Below are 24,633 nucleotides of genomic sequence, written 5' to 3'. Positions count from 1 at the left end.
CCTCACCGTCAACAGCGCCTCCAGCAGGTTGCTGGAAGAACTACACGGGTTCTTATGTTACCCTGGACCAGACCAGCAGTACCTGGATCACCCACATGCCACACAGTCCAAAACGGACCTGTACCTGCATAGATCCCTATCCACCATGAACCGCGCAGTCGGGTTGGTCAAAGTAAAGAAAATGCATCTTGTCCAAGGAAGGTCTTATAGCCATATACGTACTCTTAAAATCCATTGTATGTTCCACAGCCAATATAAAGGACAAGATAATTAATTTAAGTTTAAAGAATCTATCAATTGAGAGCTCTGTTCAGCATAAAAAAAACTAAAGTTTGTTTTTCATTGTAGAATGTGAACTCTCACAGATAATAAAACATACAACAGGAAAGCACTCAGAGTGAGCACAAACACTTGGTTGTGACATATTAAATTAAAGGAGGTAGCAGTGTCCAGTGGCTCCTCACAATCCTGCAAGGGATTTGGGAGGGAGTTGAAACCAGATAGCGTTTGGATTTAACCTGAGGGAGGAGGCTAATGCTGCACTGTGGTGCCAATATCACAGTCACACCTTTAGTTTGCCTTGACAAAAAAAACATTGAGGAGTGATCCTTGTTTACGACAGTGTTGAGAAACAACAACAAAAACTGCTCAAAAGCAGGTAAGCAAAAGTACCACTAAAAAAGATTACAGTTAAAAAAATATACATTCAACATTTGTAGTGGTGTTAATGAATCCAAATTTAAGGTATTTTGCAGATTGTTACATGTGTAAGGTGCTTTTTAAGAGAATTACACTTTTTCTATTTCCATTTTGACCCATGGATTGTGGAACAATAACCTAATTTGTGAGTGAGAATTAACATTGTATGGTTTCACAGTAAAAGGAGATTAAATATGCAGTGAGGGTATTTGTACTAGGGCTTTATTGCAAATACAAGTACCATTAGTCGAAGAAATATTCAAAGACTCAGTGTTATCATTTGTATAGTTTGCGTATGAGCCTAGCAGCAACCTATGGTTAAGAAAATTACATTAATCAAATGAAAATTACTGACATTCAATAGCTTCTTTTTATGTGGATGGATAAAATAGCGTCATCTGCATAAAGGTGCAGTTTTCAGTGTTCACGTGTGGGGACATTGCCATTTATGTAAATAGAAAACAATAGTGGACCTAACATCAGACCTTGTGGAACACCTTTAGAAATATCTTTTAAAACAACTAGGTAAATGTCACCCATTTTCACACATTGAAACATATATTAGGGGCAGTTTTTAAACCCATAGACTGCAGAGAGAGTCAGAACTGATGCTGGAAAATGTTTGTACTAGTGACAAACGGTCATCATTTTCAAATGCTTTTTGCAAATCCATATACTGAGCAGCATTTTGATATCCAGAGTAATTGCAGTATAATTTAAAACTAGGGACACCGCAGAAATGATATCATTTAAGGTTTAAATCCAGGCAGGGGATGAGCACAGATAACAAAGAGAGATGTGACATGAGCTGACAACAACAATTCCAGAAGTGTTTAGCAAGGCAACAGCATTTAGATATAGGAAGGTAATTGTTCTACCTCTGATTAGTGACCACCTTAATGCAAAGGAGTGACAAGCAGTGTTTTCTTGTAAGGACAAACAATTTATTTATACAGTCTTATCTTGTTCTGTATTATAATTCTGATGTGAATAAAATGAACATCAGACTCTACTGAACTGTAGCCTATATAAACCCCCCAAAACAATACAAATTGATGTATCACTTTGAAATAAACATCAAAGCGTTTTGTGGTCAAAAGTAACGTGTCAAATTTCTAGCTCATCACCATTCACCAGTGTTGTGGCTCAGAGCGTCTTTATCAGAAGCTTTGGGAACTTTAAAATCTCATGCTTGCGTGTTTACATTGGTCTGGTTACACATGTGAAACAGAAAAGTCTTCAGTCCCAGAATGAATTTCAAGCTTTTGTCCCAGTGGTTCTCTGGCGGTTTAACATTAATACTTCTGACATGGGCTCTTCTTCATGACACTAACCATTACTGTTGCTTTTGTTGAAATTTGACCACAACTCTGGTATCACAGCCCCCCCCCCCCCCCCCCCCACACACACACCTAAATTCAGGGTCTTTTATTACTAATATTGTTCCAGTCAGTGAGCAAGACTGTGGGTTACCTGGATTTATGGATTTACAAGTTACTACGGTACACTTGGTGTCTCTGATCATCTCTAATATGAAGACTTGTTGCTCTTCACTGTGTCACACCAGCACATTTACTATCAAAGACCATTTTTTGTCAGAGAAACAAGAAATTGATATGTTGCCTTTGGCCCTAAGAAATTGTCAAAGGCAGAAAACAGACAGTATATCTGCATCTGGAGTGGTGGGTGGTGGTATGCCCCCTTAAAGCTAGTTGCAGTCACAGTGTCTTACCTTCACCTTTTGTTTTGTCACATGCCAGACGAGATAACCAGCAGCAAGAAGTACTCCAAGCAGTGAAATGGCTAAAATTCCATGACTTTTAACTCTTTCCCCACCACATTCTTGTATGAGTTACCAGCCACCAGCTGGGTTTTTAAATGTTTTCCCTAATCTCTTATGAAGCCCAGAATATTTTGTGCTACAATTATGAAAAAGCTGAATGTATTAGAAGAGAAAATCATCACTTTTTTTTCTCAACGTTACCTTGTAGGTGCATCCATTCTTTTTCATTAACGCTTAAGTGAGGGTTAGTTTAATCTGAAACTGTGATTTTTACACAAAAATCTGAAGGAAAAATTATTTTGGTAAAAAAAAAAAATGTACAAGCACAAAATAGATTCACATTTTTATTTTTTATTTTTTTCTCACTCCCAAATGGTCACCTCATTTGTAAACTGTGAAAAAATACACACCAATAATCAGCAAAGGGCTTCAAGGCCCCCAGACAACCAACGCATCCTTTACCCAACTGAAGTATGTTTAAATCAGCCCTGTGCGGCAGCACAAGCCCCCTAGAGAACCACCAGTTCCATCTTTCTGCTGCGCCTTTTCATTCCCAGAGCTTCTTGCTTACTTAATTTTTGGACCTTCACGTGCAGTATTCTGCCACATTGTGTACAATAGTGCGCCCTACTGCAAGATAGTGATAAGGGATTACTGGGAGATCTTGTCAATGGCAGGAAAAGAGTTAATGGGAAAATAAGAGGCTCCCTGGCAGAGACAACATAAAGTTTGTCGCTTTATCTGTCTAGAAATTCATTTTTGCGGCCATAGTTTTGCCTTTGGTAATGATGCTTTTAGTAATTTTAGTGACTTTCAGATGTCTCATGGTAGATAAGTGTATTTTCATAAAGTTGACAACTAGATTTATTTTTGTTTCTGTGAATTAAGAAAAACTACAAAATAGCTATGTGCAACATTACCCTGGTCTCCCCTACTATCTATATTCTTATATTTATGAGCGATTTTTTTTCTTCCTGGATTTAACGCCGTTAGTTTTGATTTATCATGGTATGAACAAAAAATGCAGAACAGAACAGAAAATGCATTAAAATAAAATTGAGCAAGCAAAATTTTATGTAAAATTATGTAGATGTCCCGGTTCTCCTCCCTTGCAGAAGCCAAGGCTCGGGCCCCGGGCCATGAGGCCTATAGGGCCTCGATGAAGCGGACCAGCTCGCTCCCTGCCGGGGTCTGAGACACGGAGGGTGTGGCTCGGCCGCATCCTGCTCGACACGCTGAAACGAAATAATCAAACAAATGTTACATGAAAACACAAAGTGAAGCTGTAAATGGATGCGGAAAGTGCGGGGGCCTGCTGAGACTCCAGATACCCTGCATGCCCCGTGAACGAGGCGACAAAATAATATCACGTGATCCAAAATGGGCAGTCCTCCGACGGGGCTGAAAAAAAGCCATTTTCTGGCGCTGCTGCAAATTGTATCCAAGTCCAAATAATTCACCTGGATCCTCGCTGGGAGGACAAGCGAACTTTGATGTCAGATCAGGTAGGAAAGAGGCGTCGCGATCGCTCTTTATCCGTCGCGATGCGCTGCCGTTAGCGGTGGCGCACTCGGAGCGCACGGTGTCACATTTTGAGTCTCTCTTGTTCGCCTCCTGATTCAGCCCTGTCAGTGAATTTAAGATGGCTGCTTTGTGTACCAGTGTGATTTTCTGGGGCTCTGCAGCCCCTCGGTGCTGGTGCTTCGGCTGGATGTTCTTGCTCGTACCGCTCGCTCGGACGGCGGAGCTCCGTGCGAGTGGAAACGCTCTTTGTTGGTCCGCTGGCCGAGGAGGAGCAGAGCTGATGCACAAGATGAGGCCACACAGGAGCGAGGCAATAGAGGGCTTATGTATACCACCACACAGCCTGCATACAGCTCCCCCTCTCAGCGCCTTATGAACCACCAGTACATGTCTGTAGTGCTGTGTTGTGGGCCATCACATCTCTTTGTTGTGGTTCCACAAGCTGCAGTCGCCAGTACGAGCTGCAGACATTAATGTGATGGACACTGGCAGGGAACAAGGAGCAGAAAGCTCCTGTGTAACATCATGATGCCATTTGTTTTCTTCTGCAGACCTGCTCAGATGGATAAAATGCAGCCCAACCGGATTAAAATCACAGATCTGAACTCCCACCTCACATGCCCACTGTGTGCTGGGTACTTGGTTGATGCTACAACCATCGTAGAGTGCCTGCATTCCTGTAAGTTGCTACCTTCCATGCATGCTTGCTTAGTGTGTCCATGAAGCCCAGTATGAATGAGTCTGTTCTGTGACCCCAGTGTATTGCAGTGCATGTGGATGTCGTAATGTCACATTGAGAATGAGGTGTTTATTCAGCTTCCGGCTCTGGTGGAGGCACAGGGGTGTATCCAATATATCTCTCAATCAACTACTCTGGCGCTGTGTTCCTTCTCTGTGCACAGTTTGTAAAACATGTATTGTTGCCTTCCTGGAGACGAATAAGTTCTGCCCTCGATGTGACGTCCAGGTTCATAAGACGTGTCCACAGCTCAGCATCAGGTAAGTGAGAAGGCTCTCTCCCAGAATGTAAATGCTTTGAAACAATGCTCAGCCAAAAAATGTAAATGCTTTGAAGTAGTCACAAATAGGTGTGCTTGAGGCCAGAAATGCAATTTTTCCCTCCTGAAATACTTTTGGTTGACTCCAGAATGTAGAAAGAGCCGGCCATGTGTGTTTAGCTTGAAACTTTTGGCGCCCCATGACAGTCGACTACAAACAGAAGCAAAACTTTCCACAGCATCCATTTATACATTCCAGAGTGCATCGTCTGGTACAATCCACATCGTCTTTATCAGCTGAATATTCAGTAGTCCATAAAAAGAATAAAACCTTACAAGTTATTCTACAATATTTTCATTTTCGGTGCGATGGTGAGTGAGTGCAGACGAGCATGAGCAAGTGGCTTCAGCTGAATATGCAAGTAGGTTGTGCTGAACACTGCTGTGAATGAGAAGTGTCACAGTAAAGATATGGATTAAACAAGACAATGTATTTGGAAGTTTTTGAATGGACAGTTTTGCTGTTGTTAGCCATCAGTCTTCATTAGCTTCAAGCTAAATATATGTGGCTGGCTCTTTCTGCTTTCTGGAGTCAGAAATGTGATGCAGGCAGGGAAAAAATGGTTATTTAGCTCAAGACATCTATTTGTGAGTATTTGTAAAGTAAAAGTTTGGGTTTAGTATCATTGTAAATAATGCACCCCTGTGTGATGTGTATTTTTTCTCATTTAGAGCGGACAAAACTCTTCAAGATATTGTTTATAAGCTGGTTCCAGGGTTATTCAAAGGTAAGACCACAGCAACAAAATCTTGCTCAGCTCCATCTCCGCCTCATCTTCGTTCTTATATTTAATGGGGATCTTATTTTTGTCTGCTGTGTTCAGATGAGATGAAACGGAGGCGGGATTTCTACGCAGAGAATCGTGTGCTGGAACCAGGAGAAGTGGTAGAGACGTTTAACATTGCGGAGGATGAAATCATCAGTCTGTCCATACAGTTCTACGAGAGGAATAAGTGAGTTCCTGTTGTCTTAATTTACGCTGAAAATTTGAGTAAAAATGGGTGTAGTCGCTGTGGAGCAAGTGATTCATGACACCTTGCAAGGCACTGTGCAGATGAGAGAGTAGAATTGCTAGGATATGAACACACAAGCTGTATTAAACTGAAATAAGTGATGTCTGTGTACGTGAGAGGGTTTGAGAGAAATGCAGCATTCGCACATGCGGTGCTTGTGTGTTTGTCTGATTTTCTGTATATTGTAGAGTTAATGGACATTCATTGTTTTGTTTTTGTTTTTTTTGCTTTGCAGAAACAATGAGCGGCAGCGTGCGGAGATGGAAGGTGACAAGGTAAAGCCAGATTTCAGTTTCAAAATAAAGCAGCAGTGGAAGCTGGCATGATGCTGGAGAGGGGTTTTCCGCTGCTCCTCACTCTCCGTGACTTGTGTTTCTGTCCTCAGTCCAACGGTAAACGCTTCCTGCAGTGCCCCGCAGCCATGTCCGTCATGCACTTAGCAAAGTTCCTCAGAAGCAAGATGGACATACCCAGCAACTACAGGGTAATGATCACTCCCATCACTCTGACGGTGTGATGAACTAGATGATGTCGAATCAATCGGATGCTGCCAGTGCATCACCCTAAAACTCTTCGTGAACATCAAACTGTGATTCCAGAGTCGCTCGTTAAAATTTTCAGATATTCAACATGGTCAGTAGTCTGGTGCTGCACAATTTGGTGGAGGAGTTTAATTGCAGTGACTGTGGATACACACAGGCCTGTCACAACAAAAACCATATTGACTTATACAATAAACAGACATGGACTCAATCTTGCTGACCTCAGTGTATTGCCGATGGTGTCTTGTTTGCTGTAAGAACACAACCTATATTTTAGAATATTGCAGTATTTGTCACGTTACAATTCTCATGTCAGATTAAGATTTTCTTAATGCACATGCGTTATCATGCTGGTATATTGTCATTATATCTATGTCATAAAATACTCTTTGATATTTATCAAAATATTTTCTTGGCCCATTTATCATCTAGTCACATGTGATATTGTGACAGTTTTAATTGCGATATGATGAACAAATGGTATCATGAATCAAGGTATCAAGTAAAATGCACTGAAATGACTGAGGATTCAGAAATGAATACCCCTCAACTAAAACATTCAAACTTAAATATTTACCTGGTACTGTTTTCAAAATGCCGTTTTACCAAATTACTTAAATGGCAATAACACAAAATATCCATAAACTATTCATTCTACATGTGTGCAGTACTGTTCAATATAATCACTCCTTTTTTTTTCCAGTTGTTGTACTGGCTGATATCATGATTAGATCAATTGTGCAGCTCTAAGCATATAAAAGCAATAGTAGGAAATATTACTTCATAAGCTCCACCCCAGCTGACTCCAGCTTTACTTTTGCGGCTGTAAAACACTGAATAAATCAAGAAATGGCTCAGTTCTAGAAGAGCGCTGGATTAAACTTTTGTGTGGTATACGTCCTCCCAGCACAGCAGGAACATACACGCACTCTACCCAGAGTGAAATGCAGAGATTTACTTGGCGGTAATGAGCTCAATCAGCGTTGTGAGAACTCATTTGTCGAGGGCTTGTAGTAAGGGACGTTTATTTATACGTAAATGTACATTTCATAGGCATCATCAGTTCTTTGAACACGTTCAAATATTACACAGCATCAACTCACCCTCAGATCCAAACTTGTTTGGAAAAGGATTAGGATTCATGGCATTGGAATTTTTGCTGGCAGCCGACAAATCGACTGATATGGATGTTATCTGTGTGAAAATGAGTTGATATTATAATCATTTTTCTACTTACGGAAAAAAAAACACGCAACCTACTTTTAATTACAAAACATTTAGGAAGGCCCATAAATCGCATAGTCACCACATTGTTACCTCAGCATCTGTTGAGCAAAGAAGAGTTGCTATTTTCGTAGTATCGGCTTGTTACCGACATATGAAATCATGACTGATCTGCTGATAGCAATGGCGTGCCTGCTGGGTTGGACCGCTGTCCTTCAAACCTTCCTCAAGTTTTTACAAGTAATCTCTGTCTGTCATTCTTCAGTGGCGTGTGGGAATGACGCACTTGGTGCCAGTTTTATCTTAAATCTCCAAAAAAAGGTTTTTACATCTCTCAATAGGAACGTATGTCTTTCAGAAAAAAGGAAAACCCACCTGTGAGATGGAAACTGAGGGCATTAGCAGTTTCCATCAATCTTCCATGCAATGCTCATTGAAAAATACAGTATATAAAATACACACACACACACAAAAGCAACCGTATCTGCTTCATATCTCTTTCTTCCCTGACGTCTCACAGTAGGAAACAAGACAGATGAAGTGTGTCTTTCCTCAGCTTGGCATAAACATCATTTGCAGGTTGTAATGTTAAGTCTGGTAACTCCAGTGGTAAAGACAGGGATTAGTTTTCTTCCTGTCCACTATGATGGAGGACAGCTTTTACCCTGTTACCCTCCTCCTTCTCCTCTCGTGCTCATGGTCCTTGACTAAACTTAAAAAGTAATTAAAACGCTGCCTCGGTCCAAACATGCTGGTCTGATCTTGGAAAAGACCTGAATGTAATATGACCCAATGAGCTATTGAAACAACAGGTCAGCATGGTGGTGAGTTCTAATGTTGGCGACGGTGTGTTCCAGGTGGAGGTGTTGTACGGAGACGAGCCCCTGAAGGACTACTACACACTAATGGACATCGCCTACTTCTACGAGTGGAGACGAGTGAGTGACAGTGTTCATATGGCAAACATTTCCTAGAGCTGATGGCATTTGAGGCACAAGGGGTCATGGTTGCATTGATGTTACCTTGGAGGAAGAAAAACTCAGGTCCATTGTAGAGGAAACACTAATCCTAAATGAACCAGAGGGCAAGTTGAGAAAACATGTTTACATGAAGAGAGAGGGAGAGAGAGAGGGACAGATGTTACAGATGTGTGAATTTCAGTGAGTCCAGTGAGAAAATCCTGCTGTCTTTCAAACTTGGAGTCAATGAGAAAGTTGCACTTTCATGGAGCAAAATGTGTATCTCTCTACTCGGGAAGTTACATCGTATAAAGGAAAAGAAACAATGTTATGGCAAAAAAAAAAAAGTGTGTGTGGGGGGGGGGAGAAGAGTGGCAACTGTGGGTGTAAGGATGGGTTAAACAGAAAAGAGTGGAACATCTTCCCACGGCGGCCTCTGGCAACTCCATCAATTAAATGCTGTCTCCAGCACTAATCATCATCATCATCATCATATTTCCTTAGAAAATAATCAGAATGTCAAAAAATGCCAATGACAGTTTCACAGTGTTCCAGACTTGTCTGCCTCAAAGTGTAATGAGCTGTTCTTTGACACCCCCCCCCCCCCCCCACCACCTCTACCACTACTAACCTAACCATCACCACACCAAGGTTCAGGAAAATGGTTTGGGGGACTCCCGTCAGTTTTGTCCATCTCCATCTTGGCTTGACGGGTGTGACCGCCAGTTGCTAACAGGACTAACTCCAAAAGTTGTGGATGGATTTCGATCAAATTTGGTTGGATGTCAGACATTTTTGGCAATTATTAGGTGCCTTTATTCGCGAGCATAAAAAAAAACAGGCAAGTGCAGGCAATACTTCACGAGAGCACATCTCTGCTTTGGGGGCTTAAAGGAGTGGAGAGCGTGTCAGGAGGGTCGAGCTGAGGACCATCACAGCCCCAGTGGAACCACATGTGCCCTCAGAGTGGAGATGCACTCTCGCAAAGAGGCTTTTCTGCTCATGGAACAGAAACACTCCCTTGAGAGGATGATTTTCCACTCATGGCTATTATTCTGCTCTCTAGTAAGGAAAATGTTTACTGAAGTAATGCGCCCAGAGAGAAGTAGGCCTTGTGAAGACCTGGTGTCAACATGCACCTGGAGTGATGCCATCATGAGTGGAAAGCTGAGCTAAGTTCAGGTGTGAGCATTCCTGGGGCACATGGAGGATGGTCAGGCGAGGTGGTCTTGACCTCATGTGACAACATCATTTTATCAGTTTGAACCCAAATGTGACCTGGGCCACATTGTTGAATCAAATTAGCAGCTGATGTCCTCTGTTTAAATAAGAACAGTCCTGATCCACATACCAATAGCAGTGTTTTCTCATTAGTTTAGACAACACCTGATTCAAGGTAGATAACAAATCATCTTACAAATCAAGCGCGTAGGATTGGGTAGCTACAGGAGGGACATGTCTGCACTGATGTCCAGCCACGACTGCTGTCTGTCAACGTCTAGTCCATTTATTTAACCTTTGGTTGTACCTCACATGCTAAAAACTGATCTACAATCAGATTTTCAACCCAAGGCATAAATGATGAGACAGTGCGGGAGAGAATTATCTGATCCTAGACAAGCGCTTCAACCCACCAATCACATGGAGGCGGAGCTACACAAAAACCCACTGAACACACAGGCAGCAGCGAGTGAATGTGAGTGGCCAGTGAGCGACAACCTGTATGAGCTCTTCAAAAAAGTTAAGAGAGGTCAAGTGTACAGTTACTGTAAAGTATGGTGAATCTCCGATGTTCTTGTCTCTTTGTTGCTTTTTTTTTTTTTTTTAAACGTTGGTAATGGCGTTCTATGAATCGTCTTCACCTTTCTCTCACGCACAGGTAGCCTCTCCTACTTGAAGGAGGGTTTTTTGGCTACTTTGTTCATGATCTATTTAATGTGAAACAACATATTTATGCAATCTACATTTTAACAGGGGTTAAGCCTCAAGGAATTCATATTTTGAAATATTATTTTTAAAAAAACTACAAATGCTCACATTTTGGCCAAAATATCAAATACACCTTTATGCTTGCAGCCGTTATTTAAAGTAAAAAGTAAGAGTAAGGTAAAAAAATAAAGTGAATGTGTTCTTTTATTATTTGATGGAGCTCATAAAGACCTTTTAAAATGATATATAAAACTCATTTTCAGCCAGAATATCAGCTACACCCTTTTTCCATCAAGCCCTTGCAGTATACACTAATAACATGATCTTATTGTAAATCCCAGAAGAGCTTTATTCTTCCCCAGATTACAATGGTTACAAAGTTATCTCATGACACTTTACAGGTAGAGCAGGTCCAGCACCACACTCCTTCAATGAATTTACACCCAACAATTCTCCATCAGCAAGCACATCCTGCAACAGCGACGATGAAAACCTTCCTTTTAACAGGCAGGAACATTGAGCAGATCCAGGATCAGTGGGGACGGCCTTCTGCTTTGACCGGTTGGGGGGGAAAGAGAGCAGGAGAGCAGGGCAGAGACAAAGACAGTTAATGGAGGAAGACAGATATACAGAAGGAAAGAGTTGGACAGAGATAAAGAGAGAGAGAAAGGGAAGAGACTGATGGACAGACAGGGACGTGAGCAGGTGGTGCTACAGGTGGCAGCTTGAGCCTCTTCAGGTCTGCATCCTCCTCCAGCAGCACCTGGGATCTGGGATGAGGGGAGCCTGAAGGCTCCAGAGAAGAAGAGTTAGTAACACATATGAGTATGATTTATGTATGACACATACAGGAGGACAGAGAGGCAAGGCAAGGCAAGGCAATTTTATTTGTAGAGCCCGTTTTCACAAACAGTTTGTCTCAAAGGGCTTCACATGGCATCATAACAACATCCTCTGCCCTTAGACCCTCACATCGACTGAGGAAAAACTCCATAGAAAACCCTTTTAACAGGGAAAAATCTGAGAAACCTCAGGGTGAGCAACAGAGGAGGGATCCCTCACCCAGGACGGACAGACGTGCAGTAGATGTTGTTACAGACAAGAAAACAGTTTATAATGCAGAATGTGGGAAACACGGAAATGTTAATAACAGCTGAAGAAGGAAGCATCTGGAAGGGGAGGCAGGGAGAGCAAGCCAGCTTGATGGGGGACTGGATGGCAGACTGGTTCATGGAAGGGGATCGCAGGCCGGTGTAACAGTAGGGAATAAGGGGGGGGGGGGGGGCGGCGATGCAGGTGGCGGTTGGGGCTCTGGTGGATCTGTGGAAACACAGAGAGACTGCGAGACACCAAGGCCAAACTACAAAGTGCAACAAGTAGTGGTAGTGACAGTTCCAAAAATGTGCAGGGAGGAGAGGAGGAGAGAGGGGGAGAGGAGAGGAGAGGAGCTCTGTCATAGAGGAAGGTCTTAAGCCTGGACTTAAACGTAGTTGAAGTGTCTGCCTCTCTGACCCATGGAGAGAGCTGGTTCCACAGTAGAGGAGCCCGGTAACTAAAGGCTCTACCTCCCAGTCTGTTTTTATTGATACTGGGAATCACTAAAAGACCTGCATTCTGGGAGCGGAGTGCTCTGGTCGGACAGTAGGGACTAATGAGCTCTTTCAAATAGGATGGAGCTTTATCATTGAGAGCCTTATAAGTCAGCAGAAGGACTTTGAAGTCGATTCTAGATCCTACAGGAAGCCAGTGGAGAGAAGCTAAAGTGGGAGAGATGTGTTCTCTCTTCTTAACTTCCGTCAAAACCCTCGCTGCAGCGTTCTGGACCAGCTGGAGACTCTTTAGGGAGTATTTAGGACATCCTGACAGGAGAGAGTTGCAGTAGTCCAGCCGAGAAGTGATAAATGCATGCACCAGTTTTTCAGCATCACTCTGGGAAAGGATATTCCTAATCTTAGCGATACTTCGCAGATGGAAGAAGGCGGTCCTAGTCACATGCTTTATGTGGGAGCTGAAGGAAAGGTCATGGTCAAAAATGACCCCAAGGTTCCTTGCAGTTGTACTCGGAGTTAGGGTGATGCCATCTAGAGCAGAGATCCGATTCAAGAGTGTGTCCCTGTGGTGTTTAGGTCCAAAAATGATTACCTCAGTTTTATCTGAATTGAACATTAAGAAGTTAGAGGACATCCAGGATTTAATGTCTTTCAGGCAGTCTTGCAGATGAGTAAGCTGGCTTGTGTCGTCTGGCTCCATCGACAAGTAAAGTTGTGTGTCATCTGCATAACAGTGGAAGTTGATAGAGTGCTTCCGGATTATGTCACCTAATGGGAGCATGTAAAGAGTGAAGAGAATCGGTCCTAAAACTGAACCCTGTGGTACACCATATGTAACTCTGCTATACTCAGAATGGTCATTATTAACATTAACAAACTGAAACCTGTCAGATAAGTAGGACTTAAACCATTTTAGGGCAGTTCCTTTAATCCCAATGTCATGGTCTAGTCTCTGTAGCAGGATGCTGTGGTTGATGGTGTCAAATGCAGCACTGAGGTCCAAAAGGACAAGCACAGAGACAAGACCTCTGTCTGAAGCTATAAGAAGATCATTAGAGACTCTGACCAGTGCTGTTTCAGTGCTATGGTGTTACCTGAATCCAGATTGGAAGGCTTCAAAGAGCTGGTTGATGTGCAGATGTTCATGTAGCTGCTCCAGAACAACCTTCTCAAGGATCTTGGAGATGTAGGGGAGGTTGGATATTGGCCTATAGTTGGCTAATACATCTGGGTCAAGAGAAGGTTTTTTAAGTAAAGGGTTGATGACAGCCACCTTAAAGGCCTGTGGCACATAACCTGTGACTAAGGAAAGATTAATTTGATTTAATATAGAAGTGTTGACTAGAGGGAAGGCATCCTTAAGGAGGCTTGTTGGGATGGGATCCAGCAGACAAGTGGCTGACTTGGAGGAACCGACTGCAGAAGTTAATTCTGACAGGTCGATGGGGGAGAAGCTGTCCAAGTATGCACCAAGTCCGGGAGGTGCTTCTATGGGGACTGTAGTCTGTCCTCCATTACTGGCAATCTTCGTTCTAATATTCACAATCTTTTCAGTAAAGAAAAAAAGGAAGTCGTTACTGCTGAGAGTTGGGGGGATGCATGGCTCAACAGCACTATGGTTCTTGGTGAGCCTGCCCACGGTGCTGAAGAGGAACCTGGGGTTGTTCTTATTCTTTTCTATCAGGGACGAGTAGTAAGCGCTTCTGGCATTACGGAGTTCTTTTTTATATATTCATAAACTCTCCTTCCAGGCTTGGCGGACTTCCTCGTGCTGGCTGGAATGTGTCTTCCTTTCCAGTTGTCTGGTCTTCTGTTTTAAGGCACGCAGCTCTGGGCTGTACCAGGGAACTATTCTTTTCTGGTTGATAACCTTCTTCTTCAGGGGAGCTATGGCATCAAGTGTCCCAAGGAGTGCTGCTGCAGTGCTGTCCACAAGATAGTTTACCTGCGAGGGGGTGAAATCAGCATAACTGCCCATTATATCACTACAAGATGTGGCAGCAAGCTCTGCTGGAATAAGCTCCTTAAATCTAGAAACAGCAGTGTCAGATAGACATCTACTGAAGCGGGACTTTTTCCCAGGTAGGATATAATTTGTTAAAGTAAATTCAAATGTAATTAAGGAGTGATCAGACAAGACAGGGTTCTGAGGAAGAACTATGATGCGGTCAGCTTCTATTCCATAAGTGAGTACTAAATCAAGGATGTGATTAAAAGTGTGAGTGGGTTTGTTTACCCTCTGACAGAAGCCAACAGAATCAAGAAGCAACTTAAACGCAGTGGCCAGAGAATCATCATTAACATCCACATGGATGTTAAAGTCACCCACTATAATGACTTTGTCTGAGTTCAATGCCAAGTTAGACAGAAAGTCAGGGAATTCTTCTAAGAACTCAGAATAAGGTGCAGGAGGACGGTGCACCACAGCAAGTAAGAGTGGTTTCTCTGCTTTCCAGTCTGGGTGGGAAAAGCTGACAGTAAGGCTCTCAAATGAGTTAAATGAACTGTTAGGTCGAGGGTTAAGCACCAAATTTGACTGATAGATTGCAGCTACTCCTCCTCCTCTGCCAGTGGTGCGAGGTACATGGTAGTTAATGTAACCAGGAGGGGAAGATTCATTTAAACTAACATACTCATCTTGCTGCACCCAGGTTTCAGTAAGTGCGAATACACCAATCTGATAATTAGTAATTAAATCGTTCACTAGGAGAGACTTGGATGGGAGAGATCGAATATTAAGCAAACCACATTTAATAGTTGTATTGGGTTGATTTGCTGGAGCAGTGGTTTTAATTTGAACTAAGTTGCTATAAATTACTCCTCCAGATTTGGGTGTAGGCTTATACAGCCTCGGGGCAGACACAGTTTCTATAGGCTGGGTGGGTGACAACACGAAGGAACCAGCAGAGGGGCGTGTTAAACTGCAGCTCTGCCTGCTGGTCTGAACTCTGGGTGCTTGTCAGGGATTAGTATGGCTAATAAATTGGCCTATGTTCCTAGATAAGAGAGATGCACCATCCAAAGTAGGATGGACGCCATCTCTCCGAATCAGACCAGGCTTTCCCCAGAAGGAGCTCCAATTGTCTATGTAAGCCACGTTGTTATCTAAGCACCACCTAGACATCCAGCGATGGAATGAACGCATGCGGCTAAACATGTCGTCACTCGCTAAATTGAGAGGAGAATTAAGAGGAGAGGATGAGAGAGAAGCATGAAGGAGCCTGATTGTTGAGGACTTTGTATGTTAGAAGAAGAATTTTACATTTTATTCTAAATTTGACAGAAAGCCAATGCAGAGAAGCTAGTACAGGAGAGACATGGTCTCTTCTACCAGTTCTCGTCAACACGTGGGCAGCAGCATTTTGGACCAGCTGGAGAGTCTTTAAGGACTTACTGGTGCAGCCTGATAGGAGGGAACTGCAGTAATCCAGCTTGGAAGTGACAAAAGCATGGACAGGTTCCTCTGCATCTTTTTGAGGCAGGATGTGTCTGATCTTAGCAATGTTACGTAAATGAAAGAAAAAAGTCCTTAAGATTTGCTTAATGTGAAAGAATCCAGGTTCAGGGGACTGTTGGCTTCAGATCCAGAATCTCAGGTGAGGGTCGTGTTCTAGCAACCAAATTGTTGCTGGTTCGATCCTCACGTCCCCCGGTGGCCATGTTGATGTATCCTTGAGCAAGATACTGAGCCCCTAATTTGATGGTCCTGCGATGGATGGATGGATGGATGGATGGATGGATGGATGGTTAAATATGGTTGATATAAATTGGATGGATGGACACCTGTATTACTATGAATGAGTACAATTTACCATTCACACACTGAATTATAAATACATGAGTGTGTACTAAATAGGACCAGGTGCTATAAGTAGGTGCAGCCGTAATAATCGTGCTTTCCTTGAGGAGACTAAAGCTTCTTTCACGTATATTTCCCACAGCACTCAACCGCCTAAACGCTGGTTATCTCAGACGTGTGTGAACCCACTGATAAAAGCTGATGGTTGCCTTTCTTTTTCCTGGTGCGTCATGCTCACCGACCAAAACACAGTTATTGCACCAGAAAGAAGTGACAGATTTTGAAAAAATAACACCAGACTGAAGCATCTTGGGCTTGTAAACGGTCTTTGATAACTGTAGAAAAAGCAGCATGGAGGACAGCTTTTAAAACAAAAAAGCAACCAAGCAAGAAAAATAAAGAGGATCAAGAATAACCACGTGTACACTCTGCTGGAAGCAGCGTGTCTTTAGAAATCAGAGTCCACCTGCATATGTGTGCCTGTGAAATCTGCCTTTATCTCCTCCTTGACACTCCCACATCCAGCTATAAATGGTCGATAAAAAGTAGCTGATTTTAAGTCGAATGAACAACTCCAGCCAGCCGATCAGTGGTTCCTCATAACTGAATGTGGTACCGTTTCACCTCACGGTGAATGTGTCATCGCCATATTCAGGTGTTTACTGCAATCTCACTGATGACATCACATCGTAACATCATGAAATCATCAATCAGAGGTGTCCTGCAATAATTTGATTAAGATGTTTAAAAGGTGTAGAAGATTTTATAACACAGTTAACTTTCATAGCGAGGACTGATGGTGAGGGCTTCTTTTATGGACTTGGCTAAATCTTAAGACTTTGCTTTTCTTTGATTCAAACAACACAATAATTAAACAGTCAGGTGCTCTCCTCTTCACTCTGGCGGTGGAGGATGTGACAGACAACAGGCGCTGAAGAAATATCAAATTGACTTTTAGCAGGCTTTGATTTCATTTTGTCTATGTAGTTTCAAAATCAAAGGAACAATTTATAGAACAATTATGGCTCACTGCAAGTGCATGTAGTTAAAAACACCGCTGGATATTGATGAACATTAATAAGTCACTGCGCCACCTCATCATCATTAGTGTTACATGCATACCAAAATGTTGGTATGCATGTTTACATAATGGTGCACACTTTTCCCCATCAAGTCTGTTGTTATAGAGGTGCCTTTTTATGTGTATGCATCCTTTGTAGATGAAACCTCTGGACTCTGCGCAGGTTTGTCAACAACTTCATCATCACACTCACACTCACACTGCTCTTCTTGTTCTGCATCTCTGCAGACTGGACCCATCCCTCTGCAGTATCTGGTCAAACCCACACGGAAGCGTAGGAGGCCGTCCCAGTCTGCCACCCAGGGCCACTCTGATGGTGTCAACACCAGCCCGACGTCAGAGAGCGACTCCCAGAGTGACAAAGTCCACAGTCCTGCTGCAGCCCAGCCACCCCGAGCCTCCTCGCAGTCCAGCGCTGCGCCACACAACCTCTCTCCTGCCATCCAAAGCTCCAACGGTACCTCTGCGCCCAACAATACTCAGCGACACACTCTCGCCTCCAAACAGGGCGCTGCCGCTAGGAAGGTGACTGTCAACGGCACAAGCTCCGGGGCCAGCAAAGAGGAGGCGAGGGGCGGAGAAAAAAGTGGTTTGCCTCCTACAACCTAATGTGTGTAGGACGGCAGGGAGGACGATGTTAGAATTGCACCCTTCTTTCTCCAGAGCAAAATAGACAAGCTTCTTCCTTGTGGAGAGCCAGGAGGCAGTTATCGTCTTTCACCAGGAAAGACTGAGACGTGCAGCCAAAAAAGACACTTGTGTGTATGTGTGTGTGTGTGTGTGGGTGTGGGTGAGTGTGTTTGTGTGTTAGACTAGAGCAGTGCACACATACAAACTGTACAGTATGTATCTAATGTGAGCATGTGTGGGTACATATGTATAAACTTATCTTTTATACAAGATGTTGTAATCGTTTTGTATTGTATATGCAGTGGGTCTGTTCCATTTCCGTAGTCCCATCTACTTCGGTTCGGTTACCATAAAAACTTGACAAGATGCTGAAAGGCATCGCAGTGCAAACCACTGCTCAAGTTGGATGTAAAGGAAAAAAAAAAAAAAAGCTGAATCCTTGCCTTTAACTGCTGTAAAAGTGTCAGTATAAGCAAGCGCTCATCAGGTAACACACATTTCATGAAGCTGTCGATGCACTTTTTTGAAGTCAGATCACAAAACCTGAAGCAGGAAGTATCCCCCCCCCAACAGGAGAAACCTTCACCTGTCCAAGCACTACCACGCTCACAAAGAGACGTTCTCATTGTCAGCCACAAGAGCTCAAAAGGGATTTCAATATTTGGCCATGTATGTTGTAGTTTCATAAGATTCCACATTCCCTTTTGTTTCTGTTCAACAAAAGATACTTTTTTTATCAGCCATATGTGCATGTTTTAGGTCAATAAAATGTTTACTTACTAGGTTCTTCCGACCCTTGTGTCCTATTTATCGTTTCCTGAACTTATTCTGTGGTGTACATAGCAAAGATGGACAATGAATGACCTAAAAGACTCCGTCAAATCAAATATAATTTATTTCTGGTCCACATAAATGGCTTCATCAAAGCTTTTAACACTATGATGGAGAATCAGAAGCACATTGAGGGGGAAAAGATCTGAGATTGCAGCGTTCAGAGAATATGCTATATAGAGAATGCTTGTACTTTATCATAAACTTATCTTAGACTTTGAGCATATAGGACTACCTTACATATTCTTATCCATGAGAATGAACAACATACACATGTAGGGATTGCATAATTTTCCATTCACACATATAATTGTGTCTAAATCTCAGGTTGCAAAGCTGCATACATATGATCTCGAAAAGCCTGGGATGAAAAAGTGGGGGTCTGTTGATAAATTTACAAGCTGAATTCTGTGTCATTATGTTGATCAGTGAGTCTATAATGTGAACTCCTGGATATTCCATCCATCCATCCATCCATTTTCTCCCTCGTATCCTGTTAAGGGTCGCGGGGGGGCTGGAGCCTATTTCAGCGGCTTTCGGGTGAGTGGCGGGGTTCACCAGTCCATCACAGGGCCAGCACATAGAGACAGACAACCATTCACACTCACATTCATTCCTACGGTCAGTTTACAGTATCAATCAGCCTCGTCCCCAATTGCATGTCTTTGGACTGTGGGAGGAAGCTGGAGTACCAGAGAGAACCCACGCAAGCACAGGGAGAACATGCAAACAGAAGATCCCGCGCCTGAGCCGGGACCTTCTTGCTGTGAGGCAACAGTGCTAACCACTGCACCACCATACCTCCTCTCCTCTCCTGGGTATTAAATAATCATAATCATGGTTTCCAGTCGTGGCTGCGAACCTCCCGCCACCTGGTGAGAACTGCAGCACCTCACAGGAGCTATAAAGTTTTGCTGTAATGACTTGAGGGCAAAATACTGCCTACAGAGTTGACAGTCTTCTTTTTTGGGTTCATCAAAGGCAGTAAACCTATCAGCACATACTTTATTGAGTTTTAGTCCGGCAGTGTGAAGCTGATCCATGTTAACACTCACCTGGTTCCCTCAATTTAGTTATTTTGAGGCCCCAAGGTATACCTTGATCCCTCAGTTTATGTCTGAACAAGTTACACCTTGCAGCTTCAACAGAAAGAGCTTGGGCCCTCTACATAATACTGGTTGTCTCTCCATGGCCCCTGCAGGACTCTATACAGCTCAGCTGTACGCAGGTAAGGCCAGACCTTTGCTGAATAAATGCATCCACACTGGAAAATTATTTGTGAACTTCAAGCAAATGTTTTGTATCAGCTTACGCTCGGGCCATTTTAATTATAGGCACATTATTCAGTTGGCTTTGAAAATCACAGTTCATTTTCCCACTTTGTAAAAACAATTTTCACTGGCAAACTATTTGTGATAAAAGAACTCTAACATGCTTAAAATCACATGGACGAAGAGCACTAAAGGGAGACGATTCAAAGAAAATTCTACAGCTGAATCCAATCAGGTCGTAACGAGTGAGCATTTATATTCTTAAAACCAGTTATCATTGATGACACTGACAAAGAGATGATTGTATTTTATTCTGTTGTGTGCTTCTGAGTTACTGCAGTTCTCCACAGAACACCGACAGCCTCTTTGCCTCTCTGCTGAGATTGTTACCGCCACTGCCCAAGTAATCCTGATGAAAAAAAAATAGTTGAGGCCCTCTGACATGCATGAACGGGGCAAACTGGTTTAATCGGCCTCCATGCTTGGATGACATCTGAAACGACTAACAGAGCTGGGTGACTGGGTGATGCTGGAGCGCGATGATGGAGTCATGTCTTCCTCCAAGAACTCAAAAAAAGATAAGGAGAGAAAGCAAAGGTGGAAAAAAAAACAAGCACGATAGCTACATGACATCAAACACTGCAGCTAGCTGGACACCATCATTGTAATTTGATAGCATTTTATTGAACTCTTCAGCTCAAAGTCACAGGAAATTGTCTGCTTATTGTTTCGAGCTCATCCAAGACAGGGCCAGGGAGGAGATGTGCAGCGTCACAGGGACTTTGGGGATCCCTGTATTGCTCAATGTTTGTAACAGTGAAAAAGAGGTGATCAACAGTACTGATTGATGGAAACAAAAGGAGTCTGCTTGACAGCAACAGTATCAACAAGCACATTTACAGTCCATCTAAGTTGTGCCATGTTCCAGCATTAAAAGTTATAACAAGTGATCATGTGACAGTGACATTTGTACGGCCTCGCCGTAGTTGGACGCTAGGCGTCATCTGACTCATGACAATATCATGATTCATACAGAAGGCTAACACTGGCTGTGTCGGCTCAATCATTGACAGTTAATATATTAATACAATTAAATCTAAAAAGCATTGAAGGAGGGGCGCCCGCATCGACTGCTTTGTCCAGACCAGATGACACACGGAGAAACTTATTTCAGCCACAGACCTCTCGCTCTTGCACTGACCAGAGGCGTTCTGGACTACCCACCTTTCTGGTACTATGATGGTACAGCTGTTACGCTGAGGTTATTACCTCACTTTGTAGCTCGCTTTGACTTAAATTAGTTAAATTAACATGTAATAATGTCCAAAATACATCTGTTTTATTAAAGATGCAGGATTGAGAACTTTAAGCACATGATAAATTTACTGGACAGGCCAGAGATCAAATCTTTTGTTCTAGTTCACTTGTCACTCTCTACACGTGCTTCAGACCCAGAGGAGCTAAGTAATGTGAAGTAAATTTAATTAGTTTAAGTTACACGACAAACCATGAGTGAAATGCGTTGAAGAAGGCAGCTTTGTCTGATGTTGTAAGTGATATAAAATCTAAGAATTCAGAGCTCTGAGATAAAACCATCTGCTAATTTCCTGGTTCAATTCATTCTTGACATCTTGTTTGTTCTCAACTTCTGAGTTGTCTTGAATGCATCACAAGAGGGTACAGGCATGTCACTGTCACACCTGCACAATAGTACAAGGAGGATGGAGTGAATAGTATCACCAGACTGAAGTACATGCAAACAAATAAGTCAGCATTCCTTTCTGATTCTAAATACTAAAACAAAATACTGTACGATGAATCTTTGTCATTGGGTGGCCTTCAGCATATTTTTTGACCTGGTCTCCCAGGCAACTCCATTGATCAAGAGCAGGTTTCATAAACACTTTCTTTCAAGCATTTTCACTTCTTCCTTCCCTTCAGTTCTGACAATGTCTGTGGCTTTTGGATCTCAAGTGATATTTCAACCGGACCAAGAACATTTGCATTATCGTACAGTCCTATCATATTGGACAAAAACCCATAACTCATTTAAAAGTTAAGAGAATATGGCATTGACATCAGTACTTCTGGGAGATACGGTCCATCCTCACACACATACGTTGAAGAGACAGACAGACAGACTCCATCCTCCTCCTTTAGTCTGTTGGTTCATGTAGAGGAGCCGACACAATGAAGTCCTGCTTGTGTGTGCCGTCACAGTAAGGTGGGTTGTTAGTGTACTTGCAGCCACACAACCACACGGTGGTGTCTTTCTCTGGGACAAAGCGCAGTGGGGACAGGCCTTGGGCGAAGAACTTGTGTGATCCATCACAGAACGGCTGAAAGGACCCGACATGGTCAGAGAATGCAGAGGATGCGTGATGCAAGCTGAGGTTGGAGGTGATTTTACCTGTTTCCTGCTGTGCCCACAGGTGCACCACGAATAACGTTTTCCACCAATAAGGTCCACTTTGAAAGGCTTCTTTGAGGGGATAACAGGTTCTGGAGGAAGCGTGGAGAGATGGACCTGTGGGCGCCAACAGTGAGGTAGAGTTGACCAAGAATGTGGGACAATATTTCTAATAATGTTAAGAGAAAGTAGTCTCGCAGGCTAACATCAACTCTATAATGTTCTCTTGATAGACCCAACATTAAGCTGACAAAACATCTCATTTACATAAACTAATTTAACAAATGATGTATGAATTCCTTCTTTAGGTTCAGGTACTGTGGATGCTGGCTAACTGGCAAACTGGTTTACTGGCATATTCGAAGAAGCTCTGACAATCCAAAATATCTGCTCGACTTCTGCATACACAGTATTGCATTTTTTTCCTGAATAAAAAAACCCGCTGTAAATTCCAAACAAAAAAATAGAAACATCAGTGTGCTTAATGTTTAATTTTTTTTAATCACTGCATGTAATAATTTTCAGTCGCTGCTTGTGACAGAAAAACTAAATGATTTGCAAATGTCACAAAAAGTAAAAAAACAAAAACTGAATAACTACACTGAATAATCAGAAAAGAAATTCGACTAAAATAAATACTGCATGAAATCATAAATCTTAAAATACGATCTAAGTTAATAAGTTTAAAACAGGAAATATCTTCAATTTGCACTCAGCAACTGTTGCGTTCATATACTTCGTAGTAGAAGCTGATTTCAGTGAGCGATAGAAATAGGTGAGCTTCTCATAAAGGTCTTTATTCCCCCGTTCCATTTAGATGCGTCAGCAGCGCCCACGATGCGAGTAAACTGTTACTCGTTACAGCGGCTGTGACGCAGTAAATGGCACACGACCAGTTTATTTGATCAATAACACCTGAGCCCATCGTCACTGCTGTGAAATGAGCTAATTAGAGCTGCAGGCTGGTCGTCTCTGATTGAGATAAACACACCAGAGTGACGTCAATCAAGTTAGGATCGAAAACAGCTGTGCGGGGCTTTGCCTTGCACGCGTTAATTGGAACCTGTTCATACATCAGAGGTTTCTGATACACGTGTTTCAGGTCAAGGGAGTACAAAAACACGCTTTCCACAGGATACAGAGTTTTTGATGCGGGAGAAATGGAGGCTTGAACTTCAATTTCCATTCTATCTACCAAAGAATCGAATTGGTTACTGTTCACCTCACTTCAGAACACTGAGAGAACTTAAAACAAACGTGTCCTCCTAGTAACACCAGACTGGTGCTAATAGCAGGACGTCAGTTACCTTGGAGGCTGCCATAGCTGCTGTCCAAGGTTGTATCAAGGTTAAAGTAATCCACTTAGGTTCTACCTTGGTCACTAAAAAATTCATGTTTCCTATCACAGCTTCGTTAGCTAACTCAGTCAGTCCACGCAAGACGACATCGCGCAGCTGATATTTAACAGGAAGTGACAAAACATGTCGTTACATCACGGCAACGCAGGAGAAAATAAAATCAGGCTATCACAAGGACAGTCCAAATTTGTGGCGCAAAATTTGACCGGATTTGACCACAACAAACCAGCAGGCAGCAGCCAACTGGAGTGATTGAAGGGGTCGTTTCCTAGAGTCACGTGTTACCAGCGAACCAATCTTCTTCTTCTTTGCTGTTTAACGGCGGCTTGCATCCATTAGTTGCATTGCTGCCTCCTGTTGGATCTTCACATCCCTACTCCCACTACACTCTCTGATACAGTCCTGTGGCTGTTAAAAACTCAAACAGCCAGCGCTTGCCTCCCCCCCCCTCCTCCAGGATGGCTGCAACTGTCACCTCCCCAAGCCCCACTTCCCGCAACTGATTGATCAGCACCTGCCTCTCCCAGCTGTAACATCTACACGAAATAAGCACATGCTGCACAGTCTCTGGCACCTGACACATGGAGCACAAGCCGTCCGGATGTTTTCCAATTAAAACTCCTCATCACATTCAGTACCTTTTTCCCTTTATCCATCACCGCAGTCACATGGTCCCTCCAGGAAAGACGAGAATCAAAAGTTACACCCAAAAATTTAAAAGAATTAACCCTCTCCAGTCTTTTACCATACAGCTCCATCTTAACCCCCCCATCAGTCTTTTTCCTGGTGAACATGACCTTAGTCTTTTCAACTGAGAATCTAAATCCCCACGTCCTCCCCCAGCCTTCCACTTGATTTAAAGCGTCTTGGACCCCCCTTACAATATGGTTCACGTTCTTCCCCCTTTTCCACAGGCCACCATCATCTGCAAACAGTGATTTCCCAATACCCGGGTGCACAGACACAAAAAT

General features: G+C 42.9%; 2 protein-coding genes across 2 annotated transcripts; one reads left to right on the top strand and one right to left on the bottom strand.

The window, feature by feature from the left end:
- The first annotated feature begins 3,685 nt into the window (after positions 1-3,685).
- On the top strand, positions 3,686-18,577 carry LOC147256909 (polycomb complex protein BMI-1-like). The gene is made up of 9 exons (XM_086210592.1): positions 3,686-3,987; positions 4,558-4,685; positions 4,909-5,005; positions 5,737-5,792; positions 5,889-6,018; positions 6,314-6,353; positions 6,464-6,562; positions 8,702-8,782; positions 17,391-18,577. The coding sequence occupies exons 2-9, from the start codon at positions 4,568-4,570 to the stop codon at positions 17,769-17,771; spliced, it is 1,002 nt and encodes a 333-aa protein (XP_086066718.1). The 5' UTR covers positions 3,686-3,987; positions 4,558-4,567; the 3' UTR covers positions 17,772-18,577.
- Positions 18,578-19,941: 1,364 nt separating this feature from the next.
- On the bottom strand, positions 19,942-23,935 carry LOC147256908 (uncharacterized). Its single transcript, XM_086210042.1, has 3 exons — positions 23,612-23,935; positions 22,305-22,421; positions 19,942-22,233 (listed from the first exon to the last, which is right to left on the bottom strand). Exons 1-3 carry the CDS (start codon positions 23,696-23,698, stop codon positions 22,051-22,053), a joined length of 387 nt encoding a protein of 128 aa, XP_086066168.1. The 5' UTR covers positions 23,699-23,935; the 3' UTR covers positions 19,942-22,050.
- Between the last annotated feature and the right edge of the window lie 698 nt (positions 23,936-24,633).

This window comes from Aulostomus chinensis, chromosome 8 (assembly GCF_037954235.1).
Source record: "Aulostomus chinensis isolate RoL2024-O1b breed Wild chromosome 8, RoL_Achi_v1.0, whole genome shotgun sequence".
NCBI lineage: Eukaryota > Metazoa > Chordata > Actinopteri > Syngnathiformes > Aulostomidae > Aulostomus > Aulostomus chinensis.
This window is presented reverse-complemented; position numbering and strand designations above follow the sequence as displayed.